The sequence below is a fragment of the Cervus canadensis genome, chromosome 6 (genome assembly GCF_019320065.1).
Source record: "Cervus canadensis isolate Bull #8, Minnesota chromosome 6, ASM1932006v1, whole genome shotgun sequence".
Classification (NCBI taxonomy): domain Eukaryota; kingdom Metazoa; phylum Chordata; class Mammalia; order Artiodactyla; family Cervidae; genus Cervus; species Cervus canadensis.
The window spans coordinates 27,036,492-27,055,370 of record NC_057391.1 but is presented as its reverse complement, the minus strand read 5'-3'; the positions used below and the strand labels follow the sequence as shown (position 1 = coordinate 27,055,370).

Below are 18,879 nucleotides of genomic sequence, written 5' to 3'. Positions count from 1 at the left end.
TATTTATATTCTTGGACAAGGAGATGTCTCCACTGTGAAAACACAAGACTCAAGAGATGCCAAAGGAAAATTCCTGCCCAACAGAGACATAGTTTCACCTTTTAAAAAAGCCAAAAAGGGCTTTCAGCATTTTGCTTTGGATAATTAAAAATGTAAATTAAACTAAAATAGACTGTTTACTATGGGCCTTGCCATCACTATTAGACTTATATACATAAACAAAATATATAGGAATGTGTGTGTGCATTTTGCGTGATAGCAAGAGAGAAAGAGAGATAAGGCAGCACAGTGAACCAGCTTAGAAAACACAATGCGTGAGATTTTCTAATTAGATCTAACCTGCCTCTCTCTCTGGCTGTGTGAATATAGCTTTTCTAAGCCTCATTTTTCTCATCTATAAAATGGAGTCAGTGTAGTTCCTGCTTATTTGGGTTACCTTTACCTTCTTACCCTAGTTAGAAGAATCATATAAGACCACAGTAAGAATTAAAAAAAAAAAAAAAAAGAGTTGCTGTAATTATAATTATTATTATTAAAATTACATCTATTACATGTTGGAAAATATATGCAACAAGATACATATCTAATAAGCACTGATTAACACTAACAAAAGAGAAAGATGTGTAAATAAAGTGACTCCAAATGGTTCACAGAGATGGGAGTGTCCCAAAGACTGTAGTAACTGAACTCTCACCAATTCCATTCCACGAGCCAGAGAGAGATCATCCTCTTCAACCATTTAAAAAATATCTATGATCATAATAACAGAACAGTTCCCATTACCTTCTAGTTGCCTCTTCAGTTTTCTCAAATCTTTTATAAGGTCTTCGAATTTGACTTGAGAAGCCAAGAAGAAATCCTGTGGTTCAGGCAGGGGGAAAACGCTCTTTTCTGTTCCTGCTTCCTGGAATATATTGTAAACAAAAGTACATTATACTTCCCAATTGTCACTTTCAGTTGAAATTCCAAAACATCTTTTTTTTGGATAGTCGGATAAGAATTATAGCAAAGATCCCCTGCTATTCCTAACTTTGGACTGGCTACTTTGAAGTGCTTTTATGTCTTTTGTACTATCATTTTGGTCTTACTGGCACTGAGGCCAAGGCTACGGCTATAGCATGGGCTGAGGTCTTAATTTTTTAAATTAATTTATTTTATTCTTTGGCCGTGCCTCACAGCATGTTGACTCATCATTCCTGGACCAGGGATCAAACTCGTGCACCCGGCAGTGGAACCTGGGAGTCCTAAACACCGCACTGCCAGGCAAGTCCCTGGGTGGGTTTTAATTTGACTCTTGAATCAAAGAGAAAATGGTCAGATATGTCCTAATCTTAGACCCTCGATTCCCATGGAAAAAGGTATAGGAAGAGCACATGAAAGTGCTTAAATTCAAAGTCCCTGTTGAGCTTCACATGGTAGCAATTAGATAAATCGTCTTTGGGGTATGCCCATGGGTGGGAATTAGAAGGTACTGGACTAGGCCGCACTGAAGTGGGAGAAACAATTGCACTCATTAATGCTCTTACCTACCTTCCTCTGCAGTTTAAAGCTCGTGCATGTGTTTGTGTGTGCATGTGTGATCAAATTCTTCATGTATTTGTAAAGATTCTCCTAATGTTGCTTGCCTTGGAAGTATAAAAATGTTAGTTGCTCAGTCGTGTCCAATTCTTTGCGACCCCATGGACTGTGGCCTGTCAGGCTCCTCTGTCCAGGAAATTCTCCAGGCAAGAATACTGGAGTAGGTTGCCATTTTCTTCTCCAGAGGATCTTCCCAACCCAGGCATCAAACCTGGGTCTCCTGCATTGCAGGCAGATTCTTTACCATCTGAGCCACCAGGCAAGACCTACCTTAGTAGGTATTTACAAAGGCGTGGCTGTGTAGAGTGCTGACAAACTTCTAACTACTGCTAAGAGAGGATCTCAGCAGAGAAACATCCAGAGGTGCACAGCCTGTAGTCACATGGGAAGAAGCAGAGCCTCAACTGTCTTTTCCAGTCCAGCCTGCTTTCTCCCCGAGTTGTTCAATGTAAGCTTTGTGTCTTACATATCTCAGGCCGTCTTCGCTTATGCTTCTGTCCACACAGGCTACTCTGCCAGCTCTCCTTCACATTCCATCTTCCCTACTGCCATTAGGACTAATTCCAAACTCTACAACTGCTTTACAAGGCACTTTATGATCTGGCCTCTGTCTCCACCTCCAGCCTGATTTCTCCCTTCTCCTATCTCTAACTCCCTCACTCTTAGGCTTTCAGAAAATAAAGAAACAGGCCACAGTCTCTTGCTTATAGACTTGTGTTTACAAAACTGTCTCTTTCCAAATCCTTCGCCAGGTCTTCCTCACACGTCCTGGTTCATACTTCTTCAATTTTTCTCAAAACAGCACTTCCTTAAGGCTCTCCCCAGAACTCCAGCACTTGGATGTTTCCAAGAGCCCCTGCTACTTCTTGTATCACAGCACTTATCAACATTAATTTAAAAATTGCCTTGTTAGCTTGGCGTCTTCCCCAGTAGCCTATAAACACTTTGAAGGCAGGAACTATGTCTTGTTCTTAGTTGAGTACTCACCATCAGATCTACCCATACACTTTGGCACTATTACAGACAGCTTATGGAACACTGTTCTGAGAAGTCTGCATCTTGGACAGGGGTCATCTACCTTATCACCCTCTTTTCTTGTGATTTCAACAATTCCCTGGGTCCTTCCCTCTTCCTTTAAGACATCTGGCCCCATTTGTAATGCTAGAAGAAAATGGTTTTCCTCATTTGATCAAAATAATACTTTACATGATCAGTGTTACTGCTTTAAGAAACAATGGAAGCAGTACCCTAGTATGAGTGCCAAGATGGAACAACATCTAAGATGCGTGCCACAAAATTCTATGGTAATCAACACTGGAAGAACTCATGCATATCTCTTTCTAGCCTTCAAAACTTGTTATCAGATCCAGTATCAGTTTCTTCTTCTTTTTTTTAAGGTAGAAAAAGAGAAAATGCTGCTAAGCAAATCGGCCTAGTAGTAGCTCTTATGAAAGTTGCTCAGTTAGAGTTCAAAAGACATGGCCCTAGAAGGGTTGCTTTAAACTTCACATAGACCTCAACTTGGACCAAAAATCAGCCATGAGTAGAAGGAAGCTTGGAGCAAGAGTCACCTTTCTTCTGCTAATTGCTCTTCACCACTAACCACAAACATCATCACTTAGGCTCCTAAGAGGGAAGAGATCATTTTATAAATCACATAATCCTACACTCTTGAGTGAAATTCATTCTGCACAGTGAAAAACTGGGAGAGCACCACACAGTTGTTGACTTCTTATTTTTCCTAAACTAGACTATCCTATTGTTCAGTTGCCAAGTGGTGTCTGACTCTTTGTGACCCCATGGACTGCAGCACAGCAGGCTTCCCTGTCCTTCACTATCTCCTGGAGTTTGCTCAAACTCACGCCCGTTGAGTTGGTGATGCCATCCAGCCACCTCATCCTTTGTCACCCCTTTCTCCTCCTGCCCTCATATTTCCTAGCATCAGAGTCTTTTCCAATGAGTTGGCTCTTCACATCAGGTGGCCAAAGTACTGGAGCTTCGGCTTCAGCATCAGTCCTTCCAATGAATATTTAGGGTTGATTTCCTTTAGGATTTCTGAAACTAATCTTATTGTATTTTAATATTTTCCTCTGTGAAGCTGATTCCACTGGGTTCAGCTCTCTTCATCAGGAGTCAAATTCCATAGGCAAATTTCATCCTTCCTACAAAGTGCGTCTGCGTAGGAAGGATGATTGAGACAGAGACGATGCATAAATCTGCTAATGTCAGCTTTGAACTGCCACCCCAAGATTCTTCAGGACAGTTCTTCTGCCACTCTGGTCCCTATTGTCAGAACTGTGGGTGCACAAACATTGCCTCAAGCTCAACACACCTGTACTGCTCTACCAGAAAATAGCTGTCACCTCCCCTCATCTAATTCTTCACAGATGCTACTGACTACATGCTTGTGGATATTTACAGTACATTCAACTCAGTAAGTATGTATCAAGCGCCTACATTACAAACAGTCAGATAAACCCACCAGGAGGGGAGGAGAGACGACGAAAGACTTGATCAGTGCTTAGCTTGTCCTCTGCATGAAACTGCAGGCCTTTTGAAAAGGACGCCCTGGAATCTTGACTTTTCTTCCCTCGGTACCTAGGAAGAACTCTGCCTTTGTAGATAGGTAAGTAGGACTCCTGACAACATTTTCCCAAGACTTTTTCCATTTATTGACTGCTAGGTTTCTCAACAACTTACAATAGTACCTCTTTCTTCTCAGAGCTAGGACTCCTTGTTTTTGATTTAATGAGAAGGAATAAAACACAGAAAATGGTGCTCAGGTGGATTCTCACAGAAATTTTTATTTCTAATGGCCAGTGTAATTTAAGCAGGGAAGATGGATTTAAATTCCACGTCTTTAACTTGTTCACCAGTGAACACTGCTGATAAAGTATTGGGTATTACTGCATATTAAGTTCCTAAATTTTGATCTGCAGCCCAGAATCTAGTTTCAAATATAACCAATTACTGAATGGATATAGGTTTCACAGGAACCCTCACAATCTGGTCAGAAGGCACTGAAATGACTAGGGATCTCTCTGAAGCTGTGTTACACAGTAGATCAAGAGGCAGTAGATTTGTACCACTGAATAATGCTTCCCTTCACAAGAGTCAACTAAATTCTCTTGGCTCTAGTGTTCCCATCTGTAAACCAAGGAGGCTGGAGAGCTCTCAAATTCTATGTTGGACTTGAAATTCATCCATCTAGCCATCATCTAATTTCTGAATGCCAACAATGTGAAGAAGTTGAAACCCCATTAGGCACAGTTTTCCACATAATGCCATTTCTTACCTGATCATAGTAACGCAGGTAGTATTTCACCACGTAGTCGACCAGATTAATCCCATTATCCTAGGTTTAAAAGAGAAGCTTAAATGAATATCCTTCACATGAGACTCTGCCATAGTATATAGTCAAAGAACTGAAATCTCATTTTGTAACTCTTATACTTTTATGATACCTAGTCTTGATTCTGTTTGATACTGGTGAGATTTTCCTCCTTGTCCCATTCATTTTTTAATGGCATCTATAAGAAATGACACTACACTTTTCGTTTGAGGGGGAGAAAACCCAAACAGATAATCCATCAGACCTCTGAGGTAATGGCTAAGACAAGCAACCAGCCAACCAAAAGACTGTCTCAATATTTTCAGGCATAAAGCCAAGAAAGGAGGAGGTAGGGGAGTGCTAAAGAGAACCAGGGAGTAGAATAGAAAAACCATCCCTCCCTTCCCACCTCTCAAAAAATGTGTGTTCTTAATGGCATGAAAAACAATCAAGATGGCTTAAAAGGAACACCCTGCCACTTTATGACCCTGGGACTCCGGGGAGAGCAAGCCCTCCCACAAGGCAGCCTTTGTGTCTTGTTCACGTGGGTCTAACTCTAATTTGCCTGTGTGTTCCCCCTCCTTGCATTCCCCCTGCCTGCCCCCCGACGGGGACGCCTAGCTATGGGCTGCTTGTTTCTAAAGAGAGCTCTGCAGGGGTGTGGAGCCAAATGATAATCAGGCTCAGAGCGGGTGACAGTGGACCCCCCACTCCAATTGTTGTGGACCAAAAGATAATTCAAACGCTCAGCTCCCTTGGTGATTCAGCATCGCTCCCTACTCAGGGGTGAGTAAATTACAAGTAGCTAACACCAAATTCAAACAGATTCAAGTCTTGTGCTATGGCTAATACTGTACACTATCTGTTTTATCCTCTCATGGTGGTTCAACATCTAATTGTGTGCTTTCAAGCAAGTGAATGTTGGGAATTTTTTCATCAAAAGAAGATAACATGAAAAACCTGTATTCAAAAGAAAGCAAAGAAAAAAAATGTACTTCTAGGAGGATAGAGAGGAATGGAACAACTAGGGATACTTTAAGAAAAAATTGAAGGGGTAGAAGGAAAATGATGGCAGATCACAGATACTCATATGAAAAATAAATACCCGACTTTTGACGTCCTTGAGTTTGGGCAGAATTTCTAAGCTATATCCATCTGCTTGTCCCCGAGTCCTGTTTCCTCCATTCATATAATTTCCAAAAGCCAGAATGAGAGCTAAAATATCTTTTACACTCTTCATGTGCAGCAAGCCCTGGAAAAAAAATAACAATTATTATCAGGTTGAAGTCCAAACGCACCTATGTTCATTCAACAACAAATGTTCACCAAGCACCTGACAGTCTGTTTGCTGGCCTGTTACCAACTGGATTTACAGCTGGTGAAACAGAAAATACACTTCATTAAGCCTTACGTGTCTTAAAAAATATGTTAACAGCCATCATTTTTTATCCTTTCAATGAATTACAAACTGTGCATGTTTTAACACTGAATATTAAATATTACATTTCTATCTGAGCCAATTTTATTTTTTAAATACTTATTTTAAAGGATTCAGAAATTGAAACAAGAGAGTTGTTACAGTTAGGTTTTGTATTTGATGGTTTCTAGATAGAAAAGGTTTTAAGATCATTTGAGAATCTGGTTTTGGACACTGTCTCTATATAAACAGCATAGTTAAATGTCGGGTAGATACAACAGCATGCCTATGCTTCCTTATCCCTGGAAATAACCGTTAGAGGTGAACTACAACAATGTATTTCGAGGTCACAGGCTCTGTTTTTTAAGCGCTTGCTGATTTGTCTATTAACTTTTACAATTTCAAGCTTCTTGGGGTTTTCTTCAGCTTCCTCTCTCATTTGTTTTACCTCGCTCTCTCTCTCATTCTTTGGCTCCAAGTGCAAATTTTCAAATTGATACTTTTCTCTCTTCTCTATAATTTCAGTCGACTTTATTTTCCTTTATTTCAGGGGAAAGACAAAACCAAGTGCAGCTCCAACTTGACCTCTGCTCCTGCTTTTTAGGGTATTATTAAAAGATGCATATTATATACCTTGGTGTTATTTATGCTTTCTTTATTGAAATCTTTTATGTTTTAGAAGGGGAAAAAAACACGCCTTCAAATAAGCAACTAAACACTACAGTATTTATGGAGGATCATCATGTGGTTAAGGATGTAGGTTACCCAATAACAACAAAAAAGCAGACTCATAGAGACCTAACTTGTGGTTACCAGTTGGAGAAATAAGATAGGTGTCGGAGGCAAAAACTATTGGGTGTAAGACAGGCTCAAGGATGTACTGTATTAATACAACATGGGGAATAGAGCCAGTATTTTGCAGTAACAAAATGTAAATAGAAAGTAACCTTTGAAAATTGTGCAACATTTTAATTAATTAAGAGAAATAAAGACTTGCATCTTTAGCTCAAGGACAAAAAAAAAAAAAAAAAAGGATGTGGGTTACTGGGAAAAAATGTCAAGTTGAAGAATTTAACTTTATAAAGAACACCAGTGGGACAAAGCCAACAAAAATTTATTGGCCCATCTCTCATTGCCATAATCATTTATTTATCAAGTCTCTGGAATCTTCTTACAGTATTTCACTATGTAAACATATTTCAGATGATCCAGTGCATTGGTTTAAGGCAAATCTCTTGCAATCTAGACAGAGTAGACAACAGACTACACTATTAAGGTTGGTTTTAAGTGGCCAGTATGTATATTGGGAGATATTGGGAATATGTGAGAAATCTGTAAAAAAGTGTTATTTTTTTCTTCTCCTTCTTTATCCTCTGTCAATCTGCATCTCCTTTCTTACTCATTCTCCTACATGCACACAAACTTATGGGATAATTGTCACAGGGAAATACACAATCTTAAGTCAAAAAGTTTTCTACAAGTTGATCTTTCCCACTCTCCACTCCCTCCTCCACCCCTAGGAAAGGCAAAGTTATCCCTGAATTAGGCAGCAAACATACCTTAGAAGCTCGTGTGATGATCTCTACCTTTCGGTGCAAGGCAGTGATACCCTCAGAAAAGACAGATCTGAAGATTATGCACTGGGCACGTTCAGCAAAATTAGGGATCTGGGCTAACTCATGCAAAAATCTGTAAAAATTAAGAATGAATCAGCTGACTTCATATACAGTCACAGGGGAAATAAAATGACAGCAGAAAAAGATTCACCATGAGGGCATTCCTTATTTGACAATGTCAATTGAACCATCATAAAAGGTATCAAATAAGCAAACTCAAGGGATGTGCTCTACTGTGGACAACAAAGCCACTTTTCAAAATGGGTTTCCATATAACACCTCCCACCCATCAGAATGGCTATCATCATAAAGCACACAAATAACAAACGTTGACAAGGATATGGAGAAAAGGGAATTCTCGTACACTGTTGGTAAGAATGCAAACTGTTACAGTCACTGGTGAAAACAGTAGGGTGGTTTCTCAAAAACCTAAACACAGAATTACCTTATGACCTAGAAATTCCACTCCTGGGTATACATCCAAAAAAACTGAAAACACTACTTTGAAAAAATATATGCACCCCAATGTTCATAGTGGCATTATTTATAACTGCCAAGATATGGAAGCAACCTGTGTTCGTGGATACATGGATAAAGAAGATGTACACACAATGGAATGCTATACACATATACACAAAATGGAATACTCAGTTCAGCTCAGTTCAGTCGCTCAGTCGTGTCTGACTCTTTGCGACCACATGAACCGCAGCATGCCAGGCCTCCCTGTCCATCACCAACTCCTGGAGTTGACCCAAACCCATGTCCACCGAGTCGGTGATGCCATCCAACCATCTCATCCTCTGTCATCCCCTTCTCCTCCTGCCCTCAATCTTTCCCAGCATCAGGGTCTCTTCCAATGAGTCAGCTCTTCGCATCAGGTGGCCAAAGTATTGGAGTTTCAGCTTCAACACCAGTCCTTCCAATGAACACCCAGGACTGATCTTTAGGATGGACTGTTTGGATCTCCTTGCAGTCCAAGGTACTCTCAAGAGTGTTCTCCAACACCACAGTTCAAAAGCATGATTTCTTCAGCACTCAGCTTTCCTTATAGTCCAACTCTCACATCCATACATGACCACTGGAAAAACCATAGCTTTGACTAGACGGACCTTTGTTGACAAAGTAATGTCTCTGCTTTTTAATATGCTATCTAGGTTGGTCATAACTTTCCTTCCAAGGAGTAAGCATCTTTTAATTTCATGGCTGCAATCACCATCTGCAGTGATTTTGGAGCCCACAAAAATAAAGTCTGACACTGTTTCCACTGTTTCCCCATCTATCTGCCATGAAGTGATGGGACCAGATGCCATGATCTTAGTTTTCTGAATGTTGTGCTTTAAGCCAACTTTTTCACTCTCCTCTTTCACTTTCATCAAGAGGCTCTTTAGTTCTTCTTCACTTTCTGCCATAAGGGTGGTGTCATCTGCATACCTGAGGTTATTGATATTTCTCCCGGCAATCTTGATTCCAGTCTGTGCTTCTTCCAGCCCAGAATTTCTCATGATGTACTCTGCATATAAGTTAAACAAGCAGGGTGACAATATACAGCCTTGACGTACTCCTTTTCCTATTTGGAACCAGTCTGTTGTTCCATGTCCAGTTCTAACTGTTGCTTCTTGACCTGCATACAGGTTTCTCAAGAGGCAGGTAAGCTGGTCTGGTATTCCCATCTCTTTCAGAGTTTTCCACAGTTTATTGTGATCCACACAGTCAAAGGCTTTGGCATAGTCAATAAAGCAGAAATAGATGTTTTTCTGGAACTCTCTTGCTTTTTCGATGATCCAGCAGATGTTGGCAGTTTGATCTCTGGTTCCTCTGCCTTTTCTAAAACCAGCTTCAACATCTGGAAGTTCATTATTCACATATTGCTGAAGCCTGGCTTGGAGAATTTTAAGCATTACTTTACTAGCGTGTGAGATGAGCGCAATTGTGTGGTAGTTTGAGCATCTTTGTCATTGCCTTTCTTTGGGATTGGAATGAAAAAACTGACCTTTTCCAGTCCTGTGGCCACTGCTGAGTTTTCCACATTTGCTGGCATGTTGAGTGCAGCACTTTCACAGCATCATCTTTCAGGATTTGAAATAGCTCAACTGGAATTCCATCACCTCCACTAGCTTTGTTCGTAGTGATGCTTCCTAAGGCCCACTTGATGCTTCTGTTAGGTCCCTACCATTTTTGTCCTTAATGGAATACTACTCAGCCATAAAAAGAATAAATTTTACAATCTGCAGCATAATGGATGGACTCAAGAGGGTATTAATACTATGCTAAGTGAAATAAATCAAAGAAAGACAAATACTATATGATATCACTTATATGTGGAATCCCAAAAATATAACCAAAGCATGAATATAACCAAAAAGATGCAGATTCACAGATACAGAGAACAAACCAGTTGTTACCAGCAGGGGAGAAGCAATATAGGGCTAGGGGAGTGGAAGGTACAAACTACTGGGTATAGGATAGGCTCAGAGATACACTTTACAACACAGGGAATGATAGACAATATTTTGTGATAGCTGTAAATGGAAAGTAATCTTTAAAAACTGTATAAAATTTTTAAAGATTAAAAATATATTAATGGCTTTCTATAATGGTGAATAAACGTATGGTGTAGAAATTAAGCACAGAAAGTTAATGCAAGTATAGTGAACCACGTCAAGTAATCTATCTCCTGTTTCCCAAATAAGACTAAACCCAAGTGGGAAGCATTAATCTTTACCATCTGAAAAAAAAAAGAAAAGAAAACAACCCAATAGACTCCCTTTATAATGCAGTATTCTCTAATGGTGTATTAACGCAGGCTAAGTGAAGATGAGGCAAATATCTACAGGCAAGTGACTAAAAGAAATCTCTTTCTGAAATGAGATTACTATTATTTTTCTGTTCAATCATTTATAATAGTCATAATGATTCTATTCTACAGGTGTTTACTTTCCACATCAACTTACTTACACAGACAAGAGTTCATAGTTCCATGCATGGAACAAGGCAGGCACTCATTAAGCAAGAACAATCTAAAGTTTCTTAAAAATCACAGCAAGGCAGATCTTAAAAGCCAAAGGTGAGTCCCGACCTACACACAGAAGCTCACTGTCTGAGCAGCTGGGCACTGGAGCCCTTTGCAAAATTAAGTTGGAAGAGTTACATATTCTCAAAGCCAACAACCCGAGGAAGGGGCATAAACTAAAATGGATGGAAAGAGTTGGAAATGAATCCAGAAGAGGAGCGAATCCACTAACAGCTATTAAATCCATTCTGGGGTTGAAATGATGATTAACTGATAGTTCTGAAAGTCTTAGTCAAATCGTAACATTAATACCTTGACATTTTGTAACCTCTTACCAAGAATACTTTTACATAGGAGCAAAGCTGCAGCCCCCTTTTTTCCATAACCCCCCAACATTTCTTACTAATACTCTGTGCCTCTTTTAGGGACACTTGGGTTTTAATAATAATTCTAATAATCAGCTGTTTTTCTTATTCATCCTACAACCAGGTCACAATCCTTTTTCTTTTTAATGGCACTGAGATGAAGCAAAGAATGCTCCTAAAAGAAAACATACCTTTGTTTTAAGGTTTTGTAACTTTTGATTATTATGAAAACCATGTGATGGGATATAAAAACGCAAACCCAAAGGAAATCTGAATCAGAACAAGATGAAAAAATTACACACTATATGTAAATTGCTTCTTTGCTAAAATTAGTTGCAAACCACTGATTCATTTATGACTGAAATCAGGGGTATCACCAGTTTTCACAAATGCAAGCAGTAAAAAGCTTGTGGGCTGGGAGGTATCTGGTCCTGTAAGTGAGTCTTGGGAAGTCTGACATATTCAAATGCTGCTGAGAGATATCTCAAAGGTAGCACTCTGCATTTCTCCCTTTCCAAATGCGACCATGAAAGACTATTCCCAAATTAGGACCTATATTCCAGAGAAGGTACACTTCTTTGTTAAGGGACACAGTGAGTGAAGAACTGATGGTAAGAACATACAGATCAACACCCCAGCTCACCAGCAAGGACTTATAAGAGAAGAAGGGAATGCTGGATAAACAATAATTTATAACTAGTCTCCAAAAAGGAGGTTTAGGATACACAGAAGGAGACGAGCCCATAGCCTCAACTAATTTGTGTTACCCAGAAAAAAAATGAAATAGAACTACAAGGTTCCCTGGGCTCAAAGCTTTACTGGAATTAGGGCTGGCACTAGGAAGGCTCTCAGAGAATCTTAAAGACCCAATGTTCTGTGTATGGAGAAGGGGCCAAAACACATATCCAGAGTTGAGTCGGGAATGGAATTCAGAAATTTCACATCACTTTTAGATTGAACTCTAAGAAATGTGTCACCAATAATCCTATAGCATCAGTCACCAAGAATCTTACTGTTTTTAGATGTGTATGAAGCATTTACGGTGTGTCAGGCACCATGCTAAGACCTGAGAACCTGATTTAACTCATACATAATTGCTTCTTGATCACGTGAGAAATAAATCCATAATTACCATGGAGTTTGATGAGTGATCCTGGTGAGGGGACCTAAAACAGGAGCTACGGATGCCACATGCAGGGCATCGAAGTCAGAACCCTGGAAGGACCATGTCAGCCCAGGTCTCTGGGAGCCCTCTGCTGCTTGCGCAGGTCACGTGTGAGAAATTGCCAGTGAGAGCCTAGACAGGCTGCCTGATATCCACAGGCAAAGGTAAGAAGAAGCTACAATGGAGCTTCATATTCTAAAACAAAGATTTCAAGCTTTTTCTGAATGAATGAATGGTTTAAAACAGAAGAGGGACACTTTCAGCTTTTTGTTTTAGAAAATTGTCCTGGCAAGGCTTGGATGATTGACTGGAGGTTATAGTGGATCTGAGGCTGGGAGCAGCCGGAATATTCTAATGGGGTAGGTGAGAGGGCCACCAGTGTGGATATACTGGGGCAGATGGTTAGAAAGCAACTGAGGTGGCCAGACCCAGAGGAGCTGACCCATCCCATGAGATACTGAGAGTCCAGGATGACGTGTGGGTTTGGGGCCTGGTCACCTAGCAGAAGGTGAAGATGAGAAATACTAGAGTAGCAAATATGGGAAAAATAAAGACTTGAGGAAAGCACCATTTATCTGAGAAAGTACCAGAAGCCCGTGCTGTACTGTGCTTAGTCACTCAGTCGTGTCCAACTCTTTGCGACCCCATGGATTGTAGCCCACCAGGCTCCTCTGTCCATGGGGATTCTCCAGGCAAGAATAATGGAGTTAGTTGCCACGCTCTCCTGCAGGGGATCTTTCCAACTCAGGGATCAAACCCAGGTCACCTGCATTGCAGGAGGATTCTTTAACATCTGAGCCACCAGGGAAGGTTACCTCAAAGGCTATGAAATGTCTAACATCTTATCCGCTCTCCTCAACTGGGTTTTATACTCTACCCATAAGGGAAGGGATAAGCACTCTTTTACCCATCCCCAAGGAGGGAGTCTTGGGCATTATTAGCTCATGGTACTCATGAATATTTATGGACTGATTTCCTTTAGAACTAGTCTATGCTAGGGCCAGAGATAGGAAGGACTAAATATCCCCAAAAAGCCACAGACTAGGGACCTTCCTCTTCTGTCCTTAAGGCCGGATGGTCTTGCCAGGGTGGACTGTAACTTCAGCCTGTATACGGGAGAGAGATTCTGCACCTCAAAGAGAATGGGTCACACATGGACAGCAGTAACTCAGCTGATAGCAGGAATGACACAACAGGCCCACTGTTTTCAAGGGTCTAATATTTGGTTAATCATCCCTCGGAGCCCTGAATGATAACATTTCTGTCTGTGCATGTTGTAACCTATGTTCCTCCACAGAAGATGATGTTAACAGAGCCTTGTTTCAACAAGTCAATGTGTCTTCATTTGGCGGGGGGCGGGGGCGGGAGGGCAAGGCAGCTATGGGCACAAGTGAAAAGTGAAAGTCACTCAGTCTTTGCAATCCCATGTACTACACTGTCCATGGAATTCTCCAGGCCAGAATACTGGAGTGGGTAGCCTTTCCCTTCTCCAGGGGATCTTCCCAACCCAGGGATCAAACCCAGGTCTCCAGCATTGCAGGCAGATTCTTTACCAGCTGAGCCACAGGGAAGCCCAAGAATACTGGAGTGGGTAGCTTATCCCTTCTCCAGGGGATCTTCCTGACCCAGGAATCAAACTGGGGTCTCCTGCATTGCAGATGGATTCTTTATCAACTGAGCTATCAGGGAAGCTCCTAAGTACAGCATCCCAATAGGCTACATATGGTATCCTCACTTCAGGCCAGAAAAAGCGCAAACCAGGCCTAATCAAACCCAATAGAAGCTCCCAGTGCCTCACTACCACCCCAAGCAGAGCGTGAACAGAGTTGAGAACCATCACTGGAGACAGTGGTTCTCAGAGAGCCTAGTCCCAAGCAGATGACAGCTCTATGGGAAATGGCTTTCTACATCTGGCCCCATGGCTCAAGAAAGCTGATGAGGTGAGTGATGAAGCCAGCCTCTCCAGACTTGAATTTATGGGACTGGGCACCACAGGAATCTTAGGAAACTGCAATGTTGAAACTATAAATGACTCATATTTTCCAGTATGTAAAACATGCTTATAGTCAACTCACTTGGACCTAACGGCAAGTAAGTGGCCAAAAAATCAGACTCTGGCATGAATCAGACAAATGCTGCTGAGTCCAAACACATCACCAAGACAATATGACCATCTTCTCTGCTGTCAGTAAGAGCTTAGCATGTTAAGGAAACCATTATAATGACCACTTACAAATTTTAAAAATGCCCTTCATCCGCGTCTCTATTTCTGCCTTGGAAATAGGTTCATCTGTACCATTTTTTCTAGATTCCACATGTGTGTGTTGATATATTTGCTTTTCTCTTTCAGACTTACATCCCTCTGGGTGACAATATTACAATAAAAATTTTTTAATAAATTAAAATAATAAAAATGCTCTTCTATCCAGATCCTCAGTGGAGAAAGCAAGAACAAGAATTTTGTTAATTACCTGCTACCATTACTTTGTCTTGGCAATTAATCTTGTAAAATAATACCAAAAAGGCATTAACACAGAAGGGAAAATGGGACCCCTTCCAGGAGCAGGGACCCACTGTTCATTCACCAGGTTGGCCATTCCCATAGCTTTAGAGAAGGGGTTGGTGAATTATAAATCCCAGGCCAAATTCAGCCCATCACTTGTTTTTGTATGGTCCATCAGCTAAGAATGGTTTTCACATTTTAAAATGGTTGGGAAAAAGTCAACAGATGATATTTTATGACGTGTAAAAATGATATGAAATTCAAATTTCAGCATCCATAAATAAAATGTCATTGGTGCACGGGCACGTCCATTATCTGTGGCTGCTTCTAGACTACAATGGTCAACTTGAATAGTTCCAACAGACTGTAATGGCCCACCAAGCCTAAAGTACTTACTGCCAGGCCCTTTACAGGTAAAGTTTTCCAACTTCGAGCTTAGAAGATCATTGCTTAATGTGGTATAGCTAGCACTACCCAAATGCTTAATCACATGATGCAGAGAGCCAACTCACTGGAAAAGACCCTGATGCTGGGAAAGATTGAAGGCAAAAGGAGAAGGGGGCGGCAGAGGATGAGATAGTTAAATAGCATCACCGACTCATGCACATGAATCTGAGCAAACTCTGGGAGATAATGGAGGACACAGGAGACTGGCATGCTGTAGTCCATAGGGTCACAGAGTTGGACATGACTTAGCAACCGAATAACAACAACAAATGTTTGATGTGCCCTATTGTCCCCACTAAGGACTGAATGTTTGTGTCCCCCCAAATCCATATGTTGAAATCCTGACCCTCAATGTGACAGTATTAAGGAGTAAGGCCTTTGGGCAGTAAAGAGGCCATGAAGGTTAATCCCTCATGAGTGGGGTTAGTGCCCTGCAGAAAAGAGACACAAGAGCTTCTTTCCTCTCTCTGCTCTCTGCCACGTGAAGATATAAAGAGACGTTGGCAGTCCACAGCGTGCAAGAGCATTCTCACTAGAACCCAGCCATGGCTGCAGCTGGACCTCAGACTTCTGGCTTCAGCAACTGTGAGATATACATTTTTGCTGTTGGTAAGTCACCCAGTTGAAGGTACCTTGTTATAACTGACTAAGTCAGTCCTCAAATATTTCCATAGCCTTGTGTCTAAATACCATTATTAGTCTTTTCATTTTTGGTTATTAGCACCTTAGTGGAAATTAACTGATTATATTAGAAAGCATGACTTGGGACTGACCATGCACATGATGGGTCAGGGGTAGGGTTGATAAGGACGGGGACTCAGGGTGATGGATCTGAAGGGCAGGGGAGCCCAATGAGTCACAAAATTCTGAGGCTTCATGAACTGACTTTGGGTGTGTTTTGGGGGGAGAGTCCTGGCATATGATCCACATGAGAGCCAATCACTGAAGTGTCCCCAAATTACCATAAAGGTTTGTCAGTAACTGAGTAAACCTAAAAATCCCCCACCCAGTCACTAGGAGATGATTTTTGGACCTTGGTATCCAAAGGAAGTGCGGCATTTTAGAGGAACCAAGGGCAAGGTATGAAGGTCTCAGGACAAGCCGTTCACCTTTGGATATCTCTGGGGCTGACTTATAACCCTGGTGGTGGTTTAATCATTAAGTCATGTCCAACTCTTTGTGACCCCATGGACTGTAGCCCACCAGGCTCCTCTGTCCATGGGATTTCCCAGCAAGAATACTGGAGTGGGTTGCCATTTCTTTCTCCAGGGGATCTTTCCCAGCCAGAGATCGAACCTGGGTCTCCTGCATTACAGGTGGATTCTTTACCAACTGAGCCACCAGGGAAGTCCTCCTTACTCTAAACTTGATTACTTTCCTCTGTTTCCTATCCCTCCCCTTATCTCCAAGCTGAGGAGGGTACCCTGCCTTCATCAGGAAGCACTCAAAGGAGCAACAGGCAAAGGAGACCTCTGTCCACTCAGGACCCAGCCCACATTCTCAGAGTCCAAGGTGGAACCTGAGGGGCTGCCGATTCCAAGAGCACAGCAAAGAACAAGAGTGTGTGGAACACCCCAAACTAGAGAGCAGACATCTCTAAACAGTGACTGGAGAGCAGCATAAGCACGTGCAAATGAAGGATGAAAAGTCACATCGAAATTGGGCAGAGCAGGTGGAGACTGTGGGGAGAAAGTTGGCACAGGCAGGCAACATTTACTGGATACGATATTTAGGAAAATCAATTTGAAATCCTGTGACTCTGACATCATCTCTTTCAATTGCATCAGCAGAACCTTAAACGGAGCAGTAACTTCTTCCTTCCTCAGTTACCCTCTTGGCCAGAATGTTTAGTCTAGGAGGAATTAACGATTTGCTAGGACAAGAAAAGGGGAGTCACGAGGGGTGGGGTGAGGGCTTGAAGACATGCTACCCAGCAGCACAAATCTCCCGGCTGCCTTTCCCGGCAGTCAGGTCATCCTGCTGCATGCAATAGGTCACGGGAATGACGCTGCTGAGACTGAGCTTGGCACAGCTTAGATGTGGTTATTGGGAGCTGGAGGCAGGAAGATGGGGAAGGCCCTTCTCCTTTATTAACAGAAAAGTGTTCAAGCATCCTTACTGTTCAGGCTTATCCAGAAGCTTCAATTCCTCCTCCTTGGATGTCTCATAATACTTTCTTATTTTAACAAGTTCATCCTCTTGGGCTCTCTGTGTCGAAACAGAAGCAAAACACACACACAAAAATGAGCAATGACAATCTGTCTAAAGCAATATGTCTCAAAGTATGGTCTCTGGACCATCAGCATCACCTGTCACTAATTAGAAATGCCAATTGCAATTGTTGGCCCTATCTTGGGCATGGGGCTTCCCAAGTGGCTTGGTGGTTTAAAAAAAAAAAAATCTGCCTGCCAATGCTGGAGATGCAGGTTCAATCCCTGGGTTAGGAAGATCCCCTGGAAGAGGAGATGGCAACCTACTCCAGTATTCTTGCCCAAAGAATCCCATGGACAGAGGAGCCTGGTGGGCTACAGTCCACGGGGTCTCAAGGAGTTGGACGTGACTTAGCGCAACTGAGCACGCCTTGGACATACTTCATGCCGGAAGCAGAGCCAACGCTCTAAGAGTGGGGTTCAGAGAGCCCTCCAAGCGATTCTCAGGCATGCTAATGTTTGAGAATCACTGGCTAAAACCCAACGGTCACATAAGTAACCTGAGCTGGATATACAAGTGGATATATATATACACACACAAGCTGGATATATATATATATATCCAGGTGATACTGGATATACAGGAATTTGATTGCTACCTTAAATCCTTGGTGTCTTTCCCTGTAAGATCAGATATGGGTCAAGTTTTCCTTAGCATGTGCTTCCTCATCCTCAAAACAGCCCTCCTAACTGACATAGGGTCCCGATTTTTAAATTTCTGGTCAGCAGGTTCTCTCTGAATTTTCTAAGTATTTGTTGTCTGCACTACTTACTTTGGCATTTGGTCTCATACTTTCTCAATTTATCCACCTACGTCAGTTATATGCAGTTTACTGCTGCTATAAGCTAACAAGTACCCACCAAGCGCACAGTCCCGAGCCTGATGTAACAACTAAAAGCCCCGAGAAGGCATTTTGCCTTTTACGAAGTCCTCCAACATCAAGCATTGCATCCTTGTTTTATAGGTGACTCCACCGAGGCTTAGACTAACTACCTGGTAAAGAGCTTGACGTGAAACAACTTTCTTTCACAATTCCATGCTGCCCTCTGGGTATTCCCCACATGTGCCAGGATGGCCTAGGATTCGTGCATCTTCTTATCTATTAATGAAAGCCTTCCTAATAGAAACATGGGGCACTCCCACCCATCATGTTAGATTAATACTAAACAGTTCCTGATATACACAAAGGATGTAAAAATGTGAAGGGAATTGGAAATCCTGCTAGACTGGATTATC

General features: G+C 41.7%; 1 protein-coding gene across 2 annotated transcripts in view; it reads right to left on the bottom strand.

The window, feature by feature from the left end:
* FMN1 (formin 1) overlaps positions 1-18,879 on the bottom strand; it is a 454,272-nt gene that overhangs the window by 150,869 nt on the left and 284,524 nt on the right. For both annotated transcript variants that reach the window (XM_043471390.1, XM_043471391.1), the window contains 5 exons: positions 17,552-17,640; positions 7,886-8,015; positions 6,015-6,161; positions 4,874-4,933; positions 784-904 (listed from right to left, as the gene is read on the bottom strand). In XM_043471390.1, the coding sequence (XP_043327325.1) occupies positions 784-904; positions 4,874-4,933; positions 6,015-6,161; positions 7,886-8,015; positions 17,552-17,640 (547 nt within the window). The remainder of the gene's footprint in view (positions 1-783; positions 905-4,873; positions 4,934-6,014; positions 6,162-7,885; positions 8,016-17,551; positions 17,641-18,879) is intronic.